The 17559-nt window shown below is 37.0% G+C and overlaps 1 protein-coding gene across 1 annotated transcript; it reads left to right on the top strand.

Annotated features, from left to right (window-relative positions):
* On the top strand, positions 1-948 carry LOC116897787 (olfactory receptor 2M3-like). The gene has a single exon (XM_032899209.1). The coding sequence runs from the start codon at positions 1-3 to the stop codon at positions 946-948; it is 948 nt and encodes a 315-aa protein (XP_032755100.1).
* The last annotated feature ends 16611 nt before the right edge of the window (positions 949-17559 follow it).

Raw genomic sequence — 17559 nt, 5'->3', positions numbered from 1 at the left:
ATGCTCATGATACAATGGAACAATTGGACCAGTAACTCTGACTTCATCCTCTTAGGATTATTTGACCACAGCTCTCTTCACACTTTTTTCTTTTCCCTCATCCTGGGTATCTTCTTCATGGCCTTCATAGGAAATTCTATCATGGTGATTCTCATCTACCTGGATGCCCAACTCCACACCCCCATGTACATCCTTCTCAGTCAACTTTCTCTCATGGATCTCATGCTCATCACTACCACAGTACCCCAGATGGCCTTCAACTTCCTTTCTGGTAACAAGTCCATCTCCATGGCTGGCTGTGGACTCCAGATATTTTTCTATGTATCTCTACTTGGAGCTGAGTGTTTTTTGTTGGCTGCAATGGCCTATGACCGTTATGTAGCTATTTGCTACCCATTAAGGTACCCTATTCTCATGAGTCACAAAATATGTGGCCTCATGGCTGCCTCCTCTTGGATTCTTGGCTCTCTTGATGGTATAATAGAAGTTGCAGCTGCATTGTCTTTTTCATATTGTGGTGCCAGAGAAATACCTCATTTTTTCTGTGATGTTCCTGCCTTGCTCACTCTTTCATGTAGTAATACCTTGATATTTGAAAAGATTATATTTTTCTGCTGTGTAATTATGCTTACTTTACCTGTAGCAATCATTATTGCTTCATATACTCGTGTGATTCTGGCTGTCCTTCATATGGGCTCATCTGAGAGTCGCCATAAAGCTTTTGCCACCTGTTCCTCTCACCTCATGGTGGTGGGAATGTACTATGGGGCAGCCATGTTCATATACATGCGGCCCTCTTCTGGTCGTTCTCCCACCCAGGACAAAATAGTGTCAGCTTTCTACACGATCCTTACTCCAATGTTGAACCCCCTCATTTATAGCCTCCGGAACAAAGAAGTAGCCAAAGCATTCAGGAAAGTGTTAGGGATTGATAAGGTAGCAGCATGAGTTGGCTGATTTTTATGCCCTGTTTTTAGCCATGTTTTAAGTACTTAGGTACTTAAGTACCATAATTTAAAATACAGCTTGATGAACGTATTGAAGGCAAGACTTCCCTAGACTATAGAGCAAAGTCATATCTCTAAAAGCATACATTATGTAAAATTTTATATTGTGAAGTCATGCATTCCAAAAACTAGTGTTTCCCATCATTGTAGATATAACAGAAAACTGTTTTAAAAGTTGGCAATTTTTATTTGTTCAAATATGCCATTTATTTTTTGTGGCAAGTTCAATGTATTATTATCAGTACCATACAGTGCTTGCTCATATAAAATATTTGATATTTTTGTCTTGAGTCCAAGCTACTTTGAACTCAGTTTTGCTAAAATGAAGCTACTAATTTTCTACTAATTCTTAACTTTGTATTTAGTTGTAAGAATAAAAATAAGTGAAAGTAACAGTCAAGTGACAAAAGAGATAGACAAGATTGAGGTGTAGGCAAGCTATGTACATTATTCTGCAGAATACTTAAGAATGGGGAGCTTTCATTTCCTTTATTCTTCCATAGGCATTTGTATCCTATGCAGGAGAGTGAGAGAGTAATAAAAAGTTGTAAGGATAATATATCATGGTTTGTTTGCATGCATCACTTGTCAATTAAAAAACTGAGTATAGAAAAGGTAGAATAAAAGGTAGGACATATAGGAGTCAAAAGGATTTTGGAAAGAGCCTGGCATTGAATATCTGCCTATGAAGATGATACATGTGATGGATGCATGGGACATGAACACAGGTAACCAGATGTGTCAGAATATAGATGAGAATAAATGGGGATATTTATGATCAATAAGAGAAAATTCTAGCAATATAGTCAATGTATTTGTAAATATATCTTGAGTCTGAGACTTACTCCTGGGATCATGGTGATGGTCATAAAAACGAGACACTACTTCTACATGATTCTTCTGAGTATAAATTCTGCAATGTGTTTTCTTTGTCCTGTCATGTACTGCAATCTCATAATTTTGTAATTTTGATTAATTGCTTAATTACTGATAGGAACAATTTTAATAAAGAAGTATATCTTTTCTAAATATGAATTTTCCTTCAATGTCTTGGTATATTGTGATGGTATTCTTATGAAAGTAAATGTAATTAAGTAGATTCTAATGTTTCTATGAAAAAAAAACTGCTGCTACCTAATGTGACTATAATTTTTCTACCAAAACCTGTCTGACGAAGTCTGGTTTTGTCCCTAGGAGTCTGAGGAAGCTGAAGTCTAGAAATTTGTTAAAGCTGTGGTCTCATTTGAAGCCCATGGTTGTGTATACTGACATAATTCTGGAAATAACTACATTTCTATGACTCTTGGAAGTTTGTATCTTTCAGGCCAGAAGGATACCAGTTTTGTCTCCATATAATGCTTCGGTCTTCATTTAAAGCCTGAAGATTAGATAGGTCCAGACAGGATAATCTGAATTGTTTTTTAAAACTCATTTCATTGTGGTTTGTATGAAATCTATTCATGGTAATTACAATAGCAAATTTTGATCATTGGTGACACTTTAGTATTCTCTCATCCAGGCTAACATGGGATCGCAGAGTCATATACAAACAGATTTAAAAATACAGTAGCCAAAATTTTTAACTAGTGAAAATGTAATGAAATATTGTAATGTTCAAATGACAAGCTCAATTTAATCATCTAAAAATCCCTTAAAATCTACAATGCTTTTAAAAAATGGATTGATTTATAATTTGAAGGTTGATTACATATTTCTAATTTTTAAGGACTACTAGGTTATTTTTAAAAGTAATCTTCAAAATTCATTTAGATTATGACTATAATATTTCCATTGAGGGGATAAAGTAGAATTACCCATGAGTTCATATATACATATGTACATATATTTATATATGTTCCTTGGCTACAGAGTGAGTCCAGTTTAGCTTGGGATATGAAGTGAGACCCTGTCTTAAAAATTCTGAAAATAGAACCCCAAGATGCTACCACCTATGATCTATGTGCAGAACATTTGCATACATCACATGGATGCAGTGCTTGGCATCCTATGATTATTAGTTCCATTCACTTGATACCTGAGGTACTGTTTTCGGATAAGAGAATGCTCTTCTCAATAAGTACCCCATCACTACCTTAACCTTCTATGACTTCAAGTGCCACATCTTACGATTTGCCTTCTGAGCCAGTTTTGTACCTTTCATCTACTACCACACCATTCTGTACAACCCTGAAGATCTGGACCTTAGCCATTTGCACAATTCACAGACAATACTGTTCCTGAGCCCTTGGTGTACTTCAGGTATGGCTTCCTTTGTCCCTACTCAGTGAAACTCAGCTGAAGGCTTTGCTGAGTGCCAGTGTGTCTTAATGATAACCCCTATGCCCTTATCTCTGCCAATTTAATCTTGAATTTTGAGGAATTACAATGAGAAACTATTAGCTGTACCAATGATTTAATTGTGTGGGAGGAGATTTTAGCTATGTGTAGGTAAGCTAGAAATCCTTTTTGATATGGCAATAGCATACCACTGCTGAATGACCCCAAGACTGAAATTAAGCACTTTAAATCCTGCCAAGTTTTGGTAACAAATATAGGTCGGAGTTGTTATTTTAAAATGGTGGAAAAAAATTGTCCCTTTCCAAAAGGTTCAACCAACCATCTAACTCCAGATGAGTTCCCGTTCCAAAATCTATGAAAACATTGTGCATGTCTCCTCCAAAAATTAGTGCTTAAATAGAAATGTTTTCTAAATAAAGCTATTGAGAAGATATACAGACAATTTAAAATAGCTAATGTGTGTTCAAGGAATATAAAACAATATGAACAGATGTTAAAATATGGACTTGAAAATAGAAGAAAACAGTTGAATAAAATAAGGTAAACATTGCTCTTACTCTGTCAGACCCCTCTTGCTCTTTGTTCTTCTCTGTTCTTGCCCCCATCCTCCCCTCCATGTGCCCATGGCCGGCTGCCTTTTCTCTCTTCTTCTACTCTCCTCATTAGACCTCTCCATGTAGAAAAAAATAAGGTAAATATTTAAGGGTATGAAAATTTATAAGACTTCTACAACTCTAGTAGGCATTGTTAATGTGTGTTTTCCAATGTTTAGTAATGCCACAATGGTTCCTAGAGCAAGACTCCTATTGTTCCACAGTACTTCAACAATACAGACTCCCAGAGGTGGATTTCAAGTAAGAGGATTTACTTTACCCTCTACACTCTAGTGTAGGAAAATAATATCAACTCTGACTTATGTTTCTTCTCAGCCCACCATACCTCATATAAACCTGCTCCTCACTGTTAAACACAGGCTCTTTTCTAGGGTGGAATACATATTAGGTACAAACAAGTTCTATCAACTGTCAGTGAAGGGTTTCCTCCAAATCTTAATCTAAGGTAAGTTATTGTCTTTTAGTGAATTGATAGAAAATTATTATTAAACAAATTTTGGACAATGCTTGATAATACCCGGTACATTATTAAGCAGAAAATTAATGGAACTTGGTGTCAAGAATATTTAAAGGGAGTTGAAAATGTAGACATGACTAATTCTGTTGTCTAGTGAAGTGATGGGTAATGGTCTCTTTTCCTTTCTTGTGTCCCTTTAAATTTTGTTCTCATTCTACAATACTTCTGGTAGAGTAGTGGGTGTGGAACTTGACTGCCATTGACAGAGACCTGGTAAAGAGATAAGTATGTAACTAAAGAATAGAGTAGGTCACCAATATTGTTGGATATCACTAGATCAGTGGGTGTTATGAGTGTATAGTGATGCCATTACTTGTAATCTTAAATGCTTACATTTCTATTTGCCTGCAAAACTTGTTTAGGGCCTTCATGTTTGCAGTTAAATATTGGCAGTCATAAATGCTGTAGAGTAATAATGAGGATTCCTTCATACCTACCCGAGGGTGACACATGTCTTTATGTATTTTCAAGGCAAAATTTGAAGTGCAGAGTGATGAGAGCTCTCCGTCTCCACACCCCCATTCTGTAGGTTCAGAAACAACCATTACTTCAAGCGTAACTCCAAACCTGAAATAAGGAGTTATATGACAGAAGGCCTTTCAAATCATTCCACCTTAAAGGTAGTTCCATCTAACTTAATCAGGTGCCATGCACATGCCCTCTTTTCAACAGCTACGAAACAATAAGACCAAATTGATGTATCTGACTTAAAGAAGAACTATCAGGTTGATATGGGAATTGCTTGGCATCTCCTCAACCAAAATATAAAAACCAACTTTCAAATAGAGAAAAAAAAGTTATATACTTGCAGCCACCTGATTCTGGTATTAATTAGTACACATTTTCAGTGGCTACAGCTGTCTGGTCACAGAAGAAGGGAGTAGTTTGGATCTGTTCATGTATGATAACTATGCTATTTGTTGATTCACTCATACATTGAACAAGTTTTCAGTTAGCATTGATATGGCATGTGTTGGGAACAAAGAGGTGAGGCTATGCTGGAGGTACTTTTTAATCAGACAAGTAATATATGAAGTGGATCACTATCTACTCCAATCATGAAGAAACTTATATCCTTTGTCTCTGGTAGTGTCTATTGTAGCACAAAAATCTTATCAAAGACTCAGGAAGGATCTAATCGGCAGAACCATCTCTGGATGCCCAGGGCCATTTGTGGCATGACAGAGTTGTGTGCATGGCTGATGTTGTACTAACTATGACTATGGGCTATCAGGATTGTTAATATATGTCACTTAGTGGGCATTCACTATTAGACACACAGAAGTGCTTTTCCTGTCTGAACAATTTATGCCTAGGAAGTGAAAGGCAACAAATGGGAGTCAAATATGTGTTTGACACTTTCTTCAAGGTAAAAAGAAATTATCATGGTTAAAGAGTTTTGCTGGACCTTGGCTGTAACATTGTCTGCTATGGACCCTGGGATGAGACTTATCCTCTGATTCAAACTGGGGAGAGATCCTATAGCCTAAAATCCAGTACTCAGAAGAGCATAAGTAGAAGAGAGTCACCAGAAAGGGGAGTTTTCTGGAGGGGGGGATTGAAAAAGAAATATCATGGAAACCTAATACATAGAACATTCACATACACGCACACACAAACACACATACTCTCTCTCTCTCTCTCTCTCTCTCTCTCTCTCTCTTTCTCTCTCTCTCTCTCTCTCATATATATATATATATATATATATATATATATATATATATATATATATGGAGGAAAGTCATTTTACTGAAATTAACTGGTCCTCCTTTGTCATTAAATGATGTTCTGAGTCTTGGGTTTTGGTTACATCTAATTATGTTATTGGCCAGAGTTGCCCAATGGGATTCCTCAAACAATGCAATTTATTGTCAATACTAGAGGCTGCTCTCCCTAGACTGACAGCAAGACCTGACACCTAGACAACTCTTTGAAAGTGGAAAAGTTGAGCTGGTGCCTACATAGATGCTTCACCCCTATGTTCTAGTGTCTGGACACAGTAAGGTACTCTAGATGGTACCAAGAGACATGGAAATAGCAACATAGCCACACTACAAGATTCACCATGAGCATGAATAGGTTTTTCTGCAAATAAAATGCTTTAGTAAATATGGTCCAGGACCAGAGATACTGATGCAGATAATACCTGAGACTGGAGATGCTCAGAGTATTACGCTAATAAATTGTTAATACAGGGTTTATTAAAGGAAAAACCATGCACACAAAGTTCTTTTTACAAAAACATCCTCTAGCTGCCTCCATTATTTCCATCAACAAAGTAGTTTTACAACAGCATAACTAGCGAGTGATTCTTAATGCCCATTGCCCTGCAACAACAAAAGTCAATAAAATGTATAATGATCAGCAGGTTTTTAAGAGTAGATCAAATATTTTAAGGAAGCCATTTATCTTCAGCAAAATCACTGTCAGGGTACATTTCATAAGCTAGCAGCTTACAAGCTGAAGCAATTTTCTCATATATTATTTAAGTACAACATTGTTTAAATATTGGAGCATGCTATTTAATATCACAAAGGAACCAATATATCATTTGACTTAAAACTTACTCTGTTCATGACATATAACCTCCCACTCTCTTTGTGACCAAGAATATCTGACTAGATAGCTCAGAGACCTAGAGTAAAATCAAATACTATTCTTCTAAAAAATACACCAATGAAATGGTTCATAATTGCTTTGTGTTATACTCATAGATCCAAGCCTTCCTCACCTCATCAAAAGAGCCTCTTTCTGCAGCAGATGTAAACAATAGAGAGACACACAGGCATATATTAAACAAAGAATGCAAGTCCTTGGGAAACTCAGTCCTGAATTAGATGCCTCCATCAAATCCCTCCACTGTTAATTCATGAAACTTCATAAAAGAAGTCAGAAAAAAATGTAAGAGCCAAGGGGTTCAAGGACATCAACAAAACAAGGCTTTCCAAATCAAAATGTGAACACATGTGAACTCCCAGAGTCTCAAGCACAATGAACAGAAGCTGCATAGGTCTGTACCAGGTCTGCTATGTATATCAAATGGCTCTCAGTTTAATGTAACAGGACTACAGAGTGTACAAATGAATACCAATCTGGTTCTTGGGCTTTCTCTTGGACATTGTTTTTTTTCTAGTTCCAATGTGTTAGTTTTCATTTTTGCCTTTTTATTTTAATACTATCCTTTAGAAGCTTACTTTTTGTTTTCTAATGAGAAAGAAGAATGGAGATGGATCTAGATAAGATGTGCAGAGAAAATGGGAGGAGTAGAGGTAAGGGAATTTACCCTTCCTGGGTTTTAAATGGACAAGAAGATTTGTAGTATAATTATTTTTACCATGTAGAATTTATGGTAGGTAGCTACAAGACCACATCAGATAATTTTGAAACTGTCATAAAGGAGTATGTGGAAATCCTTAGAGATAAACCTGTCTGCATTAGTTACCTTTCTGTTGCAGTAATAAGATATGACCAAGGCAACTTGTAAAGCAAATTGGTTATTTGGCATTATACTTTCTGGTCTATCATGGTGAGATAAAATTGCAGTTGCATTTGCCATAGTGGAAAGAGAAAGAAGCAGAGAGTTTACATCTTCAAATGCAAGCTTGAAACAGAGTATAAACTGAAAATAGGCAGAGGTTGTATGAATTCAACACTCACTACCGGTCACTTTCTCCAGCAAGGTTGCATCACCTAAACTTTCTCAAACAGTGACATCATTCATCTTACCATATTACCCTAAAGGAAAGTAATTTAACATGCAGAATATTTATGAGGAATTGAGACAACTCATGCTGCATAGAAGTTCATTAAATGCAGAAAGCAAACATCCTCAATGTTTTAGTAAGTTCTTGAACCCAATGAAATACCCTTGACCCTAAGGCAGGTATAAGCAGTAATGACTTCTGAGAGACATTCTCAAACAAGTTGATGTATTTATAGTACACAGAGACAAAAATGAACTGACTAGGGAGAAACAGAGACAAAGGGACCTACATAATGTATCATAACATGCCTGGAGGAGGCATTTCATCTATCTAACTACCTAGGAGAAGTAGAGATCATATAAACATCCCAGAAATGTCTCATAACAAATTATCTCTTATAGAAAGATACTTTCTCACCTGTATAGCTGCTTGCAATTCGAACAGTGCATCTAGATGTCCAGCTTTTGTGAGTTGTCAACCAAATTTCAGTAGGCCCTGGTAATACAGCTCTCTCTCTGAGCATTTTTGCTCTCTCTACATAAGGGGTTGCTAGTAAGCAATGGCTCTTTGGAATATTAAAAAACAATGCTTTATATTACTGCAGGGACATTTTTACACCCTGTTCACTGCGACTCTATTCATAATAAAGACTTTCTGACAATATCTCAGATGTGCCTCAGCAGATGAATGGATAAAGAGAATGTGGTGCATTGACACAGTGGAATATTATTCAGCAGTTAAAAATGATGTCGTGAAATATGTAAGGAAATGGACGGAAATAGAAAAATCATGCTGAGTGATGTAACCTAGACCAGACAGAGACATACAACATACACTGTTTATATCTCAATATTAGCCATGAAATAAATGATAACCATATCATAATATAAAGACAGAGAATGATAGTCATAAGAAAGAATCTGAGCAGTGGTATATAGATATACATGTCAGGAGGAAATAAAATATAGTTCAAGGGTCATTGGAGCTGGAGGGAGGGGGCATTCAGAAACAGAAGACTAGAAAAAAATGGGGAAAAGAGATGGGATTGAGAGAGGGAGTGAGGGAGAGAGTCAGTGAGACATAAAGGATATTTGAAGGGTAGTGTCTAAATTTATTGCAATGGAAACTTCCTAAAATATATAAAAGTGATGGTAATCAATATAAAAAATAATGATGGAGACAAAACTACAACTGACCTCACCTCATTTCCCCAAATTAGCATTACAGTACTAGGATTGAGTTTCATCCAATTAAATTGTTGGCCAAAATGATGCCTTATAAATCTTTAAACAAGGCAAACACCATGGCCAAAACCTTGTTACTCTGATCTACATTCTGCTCTGCCTGAATAGTGGCACAATTTTTTTAGGAGTAACTTGGTTTAATTTAAGTCACATTCTATGAGATGGAGCCCATACCTAAACCTGTTTGGCTGACCAAAAGATAGAGATTAGATAGCCCAGAGATCAAAGATAAGCTAAATACTACTGTTATAAAAAGTGTTAGTAAAATGATTTCTAATAATATTCTATTGTCTTAAGGATTGATGCCCTATTCGGGCATCATCAGAGAAGTTTCCTCCTGTAACAGCTGGGAACAATAGATTAACATGCCACAACACACACACACACACACACACACACACACACACACACACACACACACACTGAAAGACACGGCTCTAAATGAGATGTCTCCATCAAATCTCTCCCCTTAGAACTCAGGGATTCCCACTGAAGAGGAGGTAGCAGAATTATTGGATACAGAAAGATCTACATCTAGGTAAACAAGACCCTCTAAAATAACCGAAGAAAGCACAGATGAACTCACAAAGAATGAACCAACAATCATAAGGTCTACATATGTTGGAATATATGCTATATCTTTTAGTTTAATACTATATGACTCCTGAATGTGTGAAGAATTGGGGCTCTGATTCTTATGCTTTCAAATTTCCCCTTAGGTATGTCTTGTCTAACTTTGATTTTATATATATATGTGTGTGTGTGTGTGTGTGTGTGTGTGTGTGTGTGTGTGTCTTAGAAGCATTTTATTTTCTAATAAGAGACAGAAACAGAGTGGATCTAAACTGAAAAGGAAAGGAAATGGGGAGAAACTGGGAGGAGTAGAGGGAGAAGAAATTTTTCAGATTATATATGAGAAAAGAATCTATGTTTAATAAAAGAAAAAATAGAAAAGATTTTATACTCATAACAAAATCTGTAAGGTAAGACTTGGATAGAAATCATCTCCTAGTAAAGTCAGAGTAGTCTTTCTCTCATGGTTCTCTTCATAAATTATTTATCAATTGTGAGATGTGTATGGATTTTGTTAAGGTAAAGTAGTTTTTACACACACACACACACACACACACACACACACACACACACACACACCATATATGGAAAGCTTAGGTAGTTTATATATCCTAGGTGAATGGGGCAGCATCTACTTTCTGGGGCACTGTCAATGTTTTAGAAAATGTTCTTTTGTTTTATTAATCAATTATTTTATTTATTTACATCCCAAATGTTGCCCTCCCTCCCAGTCACAGAGATCTTTCCATATCCTCCTTTCCTTCACCTTTGACGCAGTTGACTCAGCTGGGTAACACTTAATTTGTGGAATCAATTCTCTATAGAATTAGGCACATCCTCTCACACTGAGGCCAGACAAGGCAGCCCTCTCTTACACATGTGCTGAGGGAAATATGCTTAATTTAACACAGCCTGGCTTTCAAGGCTTGGAGATTTTAAGAGGAGGGTAGGTTTAGGATGATTTACGGGGCACGTTTGGATGACCTGTGGATTAGAACAGAAGAAGGAATTTATAAGTCTAAGCATGCTGCATTGAGAAAAACCAAGGATCTTAATCCACAACAATGTCATTTACCACCTGTCCTGGGCATGTCCCAGACAAAGCCTCTACCAATTCCTTTACTTGATAAAAAACTGTGCATGCATTTTTTAAGGTTATATATCCCCAAATTAGTGAATCACAGCTAAGGGAATGGCCAGTGAATCTTGGCTTCTTCCTTATCCCAGGTCTTTGTCTCATCTTGAAAATGTTTCCCACCTCCTCACCCTCATCAGTTTCAGACTTTCATTCATTTTCTTTACCATTTAGCTACCTCCCATTTCCTTTCCACACCTGAGGAGGAGAAATGGAATTTCAGCAACCTTAATTTTTAAAAGTATTTTAGAAGGGCAGGGCAACAGAGAAAATCTTGCACTAAACCAGAGACTGATTGTATCTGGAAAAAAACAAAACAAACAAAACCAAAAACAAACAACAGTTTTCTTGCAATCAACCACCAACTCTGGCATTAACAACTATTCTACCCATTCGACGATAATCTTTAATCATTAGTTGGAGGTCTGACAACTCTGTAGTTTAATATTCTCTGCATCTGACCCAGTTGTAGGTCTCTGGGTTAATTGTTGTCTACTGCAAACAGAAGAGTCTGACTTAGGCTGAGGCATGCACTAATACACTGCGTCTGAGAGCATCATGTGTTTGTGCTTGGTCTATGTCTTACACTGACACTGCTTCAGGGCTGCTTACTGGAGGTTACTACCATGTTCTCAGGTACTAATGAGATTTCTGATATCATATAGACACATTCATATTCTGTTAGACAATAAAGTTATAAAGGTGTAAAATCCACGCATTTTGTATACAATGATGAGTCATTTAGGAATTGTTTTATTGCCAGGTACATTGGGCAGAGTAGTAATAATAGTGACCCCACTAGGCATGAGGATATGCCTTGCCACATGTCTTCTTGTTCTGGATAAAGGAGCTAGGAATAGTTTCATCTCTGAATCAAAATCTAAACAGAAAGTCATTTGCTATTCTGATGACATTTTTCTACTATAGCACAAGTACATGTACCTTGCCAGAGTAATCACTGCTATATTTCACAAATTTCACAGCTAGATAATGATTATGTTTATCTTATGGTAATATGAGCAGTACAGTGAAAGCTAACCAGTAAGGGATAAAGCTTCGAGCATGAAATCTCCATGCTCTAAGAATAAAGTATGTGGTATATAGGTTTACCATCAAATTCTGACATGGCAGGATGTTTCTTAGTCTATGGTACCTTACTGGATAACAACTCCAGAAGTGATTACCCATTCCTGGAAGTAGGTTTTATCCTGTGTTAGGAATATTGCCACCCAGTTGTTGTTGTTGTTTTTGTTGTTGTTGATGATGATGATGATGATTTTGTTGTTGTTGTATGTGGTATTTAGTGCTATTTATCCCTCCCATTATTCTTTATTCTTTCTTTCACCTTCATCCTCTACCATAATTTAAATCTTCCTGTTTCATTATTCCATTAACCCTTTATATACCTGGGTCCTCTTTCCCTCCCTTGGAAGATCCACAGCAATGATCCCATATTAATTTATTGACCAGTACGGGTATTCTCAATCACACACACACACACACACACACACACACACACACACTCAAAATTGGCCTCTGTCTATGAAAAAAATATGATGCTAGTGTTTCTGTGTCTGATTTACCTAAATTAGGAAGATTGCTTTTAGCTCCATCCATATAAATATAACATTTTCATTTTTCTTAAAAACAGTAATATTCCTTGCCTAAATGTAGCACATTTTCATCATTCATTCACCAGCCAATGGATGTCCGTGGCATTTCTATTTCCTGCCTATTGTGAATGGAACAGCACTGAATATTGATAAGAAGGCATCTCTTAAGTAAGATATAGTACTTTTGGTATTTGCTCTGAAATGTTACAGCTGGATATTGAGGTTGGTCTGGTGCTGTTATGTATCCAAATGCTAAATTCTGTAACCCAATGTCTGGTCACCTCAAGATGAGTGAATTCTCACATACACCTCCAGTTCCCAGCAACAACATTGTGGCTCACAGCCATCTATAATGGGATCTGATGCACTCTTCTGATGTGTCTGAATATAGCTACAGTGTACTCATATAAATAACATAAATAAAATCTATTTTAAAATAAAGATAGGAATTGAATTGAAACAAGTATTCAAGACAGAGACACAGAGGAAGGCATCCTTACTCTGTGAACTACCTGCCTTTCTGAACAAAAAGTACTGAGCCTGATAAACAACTTGAGCAAAGTGGCTGGTTATAAAATTAACTCAAAAAAAAACCAACAACAACAACAACAAGTAGCCTTCCTCTACTCAAAGGATAAAAAGACTGAGAAAGAAATTAAGGAAATGACACCCTTCACAGTAGTCCCAAATAACATGAAGTACCTCGGTGTGACAGTAACAAAGCCAGTGAAAGATCTGTATGACAAGAATTTCAAATATCTGAAGATAGAATTTGAAGATCTCAGAAGATGGAAAGCTCTCCCATGATCATGGACTGACGTGATTAATATTGTAAAAATGGCCATCTTGCCCAAAGCAATTTACAGGGTCAATGCAATCTCAATCAAAATTACAACTCAATTATTCATAGTGTTAGAAAGAGCAATTTGCAAATTCATTGTAATAAGAAACCACAGGAAAGCAAAAATTATCCTCAAAAATAAAAGGATGTCTAGTAGAATCACCATCCCTGACCTCAAGCTGTATTACAGAGCAATAGTGATAAAAACTGTATGGTATTGGTACAGAGATAGGCAGGTAGATCAACGGAATAGAATTGAAGACACAGAAATGAACCCACACACTTTTGGTCAGTTGATCTTTAACAAAGGAGCTAAAACCATCCAGTGATAAAAAAAGATAGCATTTTCAACAAATGGTGCTGATTCAACTTGAGGTCAGCATGTAGAACAATGCAAATTGATCCATTCTTATTGCCCTGTACATAGGTCAAGTCCAAGTGAATTAAGGAACTCCACATAAAACCAGATATACACAAACTAATAGAAAAAAAGTGGGAAAGAGACTCAAATACATGGGCACTGGGGAAAATTTCATGAACCTGAAACCAAATGGCCTATGATCTAAGACCAAGAATTGACAAATGGGACCTCATGAAATTGCAAAGCTTCTGTTAGGAAAAGGACACTGTTATTAGTAGAAAATGACAACCAACTGATTGGGAATAGATATTTACCAATCCTACATCCAACAGAGGGCTAATATCCAACATATACAAAGAAATCAACAAGATAGAGTCCAGATATTTAAAAAATGGGGCACAGAGCTAAACAAAGAATTCTCAGCCATATCAAGTGGCTGAGAAGTACCTAAGGAAATGTTCATTATGCTTAGTCATCGGGGGAATGCAAATGCAAAAAACCATGAGATTTCACCTCACGCCATTCAGAATGGCCAAGATCAAAAACTCAGGTGAAAACAGATGTTGGTGAGGATGTGGAGAAAGGGGAACATTTCTCCATTGTTTGTGGGATTGCAAGATAGTACAACTACTCTCAAAATAAGTCTGGAGTTTCTTCAGAAAATTGGTCATAGGACCAATTGACCAGAGGATGCAGCTATACCACTCCTCGGCATATGCCCAAAAGATGCTTCACCACATGATAAGGACACATGTTCCACTATGTTCATATCAGCCTTATTTATAATAGCCAGAAGCTGGAATGAACCCAGATGTCCTTCAACAGAGGAATGGATACAAAAAATGTGGTACATCTACACAATGGAGTACTACTTAGCTATTTACTCTTTTTTCAGATGATGATTCTTTCTATAAGAGACTCTAAACATTCCACAAGTGTTTTGGAGCTGATAAATAATTTCAGGAAAATAGAATGATTCAAAATAAACACAAAATCAGTATCTTTTCTGTATGCCAGTGACACACATTTAGAAATTTCAGATAATTGGGGCTATAATCCCCCTCACAAGTAGATACAAACACACATAGACACAAGCACACATACCTTCACACCCCTTCCCCCCACCACTTTAGAATAAACCTAATCGTGAAAATATATGACTACAGGATGCACCTGCCCTCATTATTTTGATTGCATTTTAAAACTGACTCTAAGCTTTAGTCACTAAACAATATTGTGATGAATAACTTGAATGTTTACTGTCAAAGGCTTTGGCAAAAGCAACACATAAATATTGACTCTTTACATATGGGTTCTATTACGGGTAGACAAAATTCTGAACCTGCTTGAAACATATTTTGTCCTAATGTAAATAATTGAACCCAAAGTGGGATCATAGGTGCCTTATGCTACTTGTAAACATTACAGTAAAAAGTTAATGCTCATGATGTCTCCTTCCCCATTCTCTATCTCCCTAATTAGAGTGATTTCATATGCTGAAATTTTGGTACCGTCAACCTGTGAAGGAAAATAAACACATTGAAAATAACTATATAGCATGTGCAGATTGTAAGCTCTAGAATCAAGACATTACTCTGGAGGCTTTAATTCATTAAGTGTCATATTTCACCTACTAACAAAGTGATTATCAAGCTTTTTTCAGAGTAAGACTTTGAAGATCAGAGACTTGATATATTTTGACAAAGTGTAGTAGTTAGGAGTGCCAAAATGCTTCTTCAGTGAATGTGCCCCTATTTTCCCAAAGCCGGAATCCATGAAAATTGACTCTAAAAGTGGACAATCAAGTAAGAGAGCTGGCAAATGCCAGAACATTGGTGTTTTTAGGTTCCTCTGAGACTTTCATACCAATGTAAACACATGATACTCCTTCTCTAAATTGGATTGTGTTATTTTGCAGAACAAACAAGTCCTATCAAGTTGAAGATACATGAATTCTTCCACCATATCCTCCGAGGTTAGTTGTCCTTTTATAGTATCATTTAGTATAATGCTAAATTTTGGCAACAATACTAGACACAACATGTGTAATTCTGTAACTAGTATCTAATCCATGATCCACAATCTTTGATACATTAACCCGAACCTTGCACAATTTGTTCCCCACATTCTATAGGGTTTTAAGAATGATTCTCACTAAAGTAAACTGTAAATCTGATGCTCAAAGTAAGTGAATTCTTCTTTCAGCCATGAAAATCATTACTCGTATTCTGTCAAAGCTCTTGAATAAAGATAAATACCCCCAAACACACTCCTCCGTTGTTGATGGGATTGCAAGTTAGTACAACCACTCTGAAAATTACTCTGTCGGTTCCCCAAAAAACTGGACATAGTACTTACTACCTGAGGACCCAGATATACCTCTGCTGGGCATATACCAAAAAGATGCTCCAACATTCAACAAAGACACGTGCTCCAATATCTTCATAGCAGTCTTATTTATAATAGCCAGAAACTGAAAAGAACCCAGTGTCCTTCAACAGAGGAATGGATACAGAAAATGTGGTACATTTACTCAATGGAGTACTACTCAGCTGTTAAAAACAATGACTTCATGAAATTCTCAGGCAAATGGATGGAACTAGAAAATATCATCCTGACTGAGGTAACCCAGTCACAAAAGAACACATTGTATACACTCACTGATAAGTGGATAATTAGCCCAAAATCTAGGAACATCTAAAATACATTTCAAAGTCCACATGAAACTCAAGAAGAAGGAAGAACAAAACGTGGATGCTTCAGCCCTACTTAGAAGGGGGAACAAAATACTCACAGGAGGAAAAACAGAGACAAACTGTGGAGTAGAGATGAAAGGAAAGGCCATCCAGAGACTGTTCCACCTGCAGATCCATCCCATAATCAGACACAAAACATAGATGCTATTGTTGATGCCAAGAAGTGCTTGCTGACAAGATACCACTGTCTCATGAAATACAGAGGCAGATACTCACAGCCAACCATAGGACTGAGCATAGGGTCCCCAATGGCGGAGTTATAGAAAGGACTGAGGTAGTTGAGGGGGTTTGCAACCCCGTAGGAAGAACAACGGTATCAAGCAACCAGATCCCCAGAACTGCCAGGGACTAAACCACCAACCAAAGAGTACAAATGGAACTACCTATGGCTCCAGCCACATGTGTAGCAGAGGATGGTCATGTTGGACATCAATGGGAGAAGAGGCCTTTGGCCCTGTGAAAGCCAGGGCAAGGAGGTAGGAGTGGTGGTTGGGTGGGGGAACACCCTCATAGATGCAGGGGGAGGGAGGGTGGGCTAGGGAGTGTCCTGAGGGGAAACCAGGAAAGGGGATAACATTTGAAATGTTAAATAAACAAAATCTCCAATAAAAAAAGAATAGGAAGTTTTAAAAGATTTGGACTAATTTCTGAAAAAAGAAACTATATAAACCAAAATAATTGAAGAGGAAAACATGATATTTATTAGTCAGCTTGGGAAATAAATGTAGGGTTACCTATAGCAATAAGAGTGGTTAAATGAACAACACCCTATGTGAGAATAATAAAGCCACAAGAGGGTGCTGTGACCCTTCACAGAAGTTTTCAGAGACCTCACATGTTTAAATTCACTGGACCATGCATAGTTGCTCGTTGACCTCTTAACGGTGTTACAGCAG

The sequence above is a fragment of the Rattus rattus genome, chromosome 4, assembly GCF_011064425.1.
Source record: "Rattus rattus isolate New Zealand chromosome 4, Rrattus_CSIRO_v1, whole genome shotgun sequence".
NCBI lineage: Eukaryota > Metazoa > Chordata > Mammalia > Rodentia > Muridae > Rattus > Rattus rattus.
The sequence above is the reverse complement of the archived record's forward strand: the minus strand, read 5'-3'. Positions and strand labels throughout refer to the sequence as shown.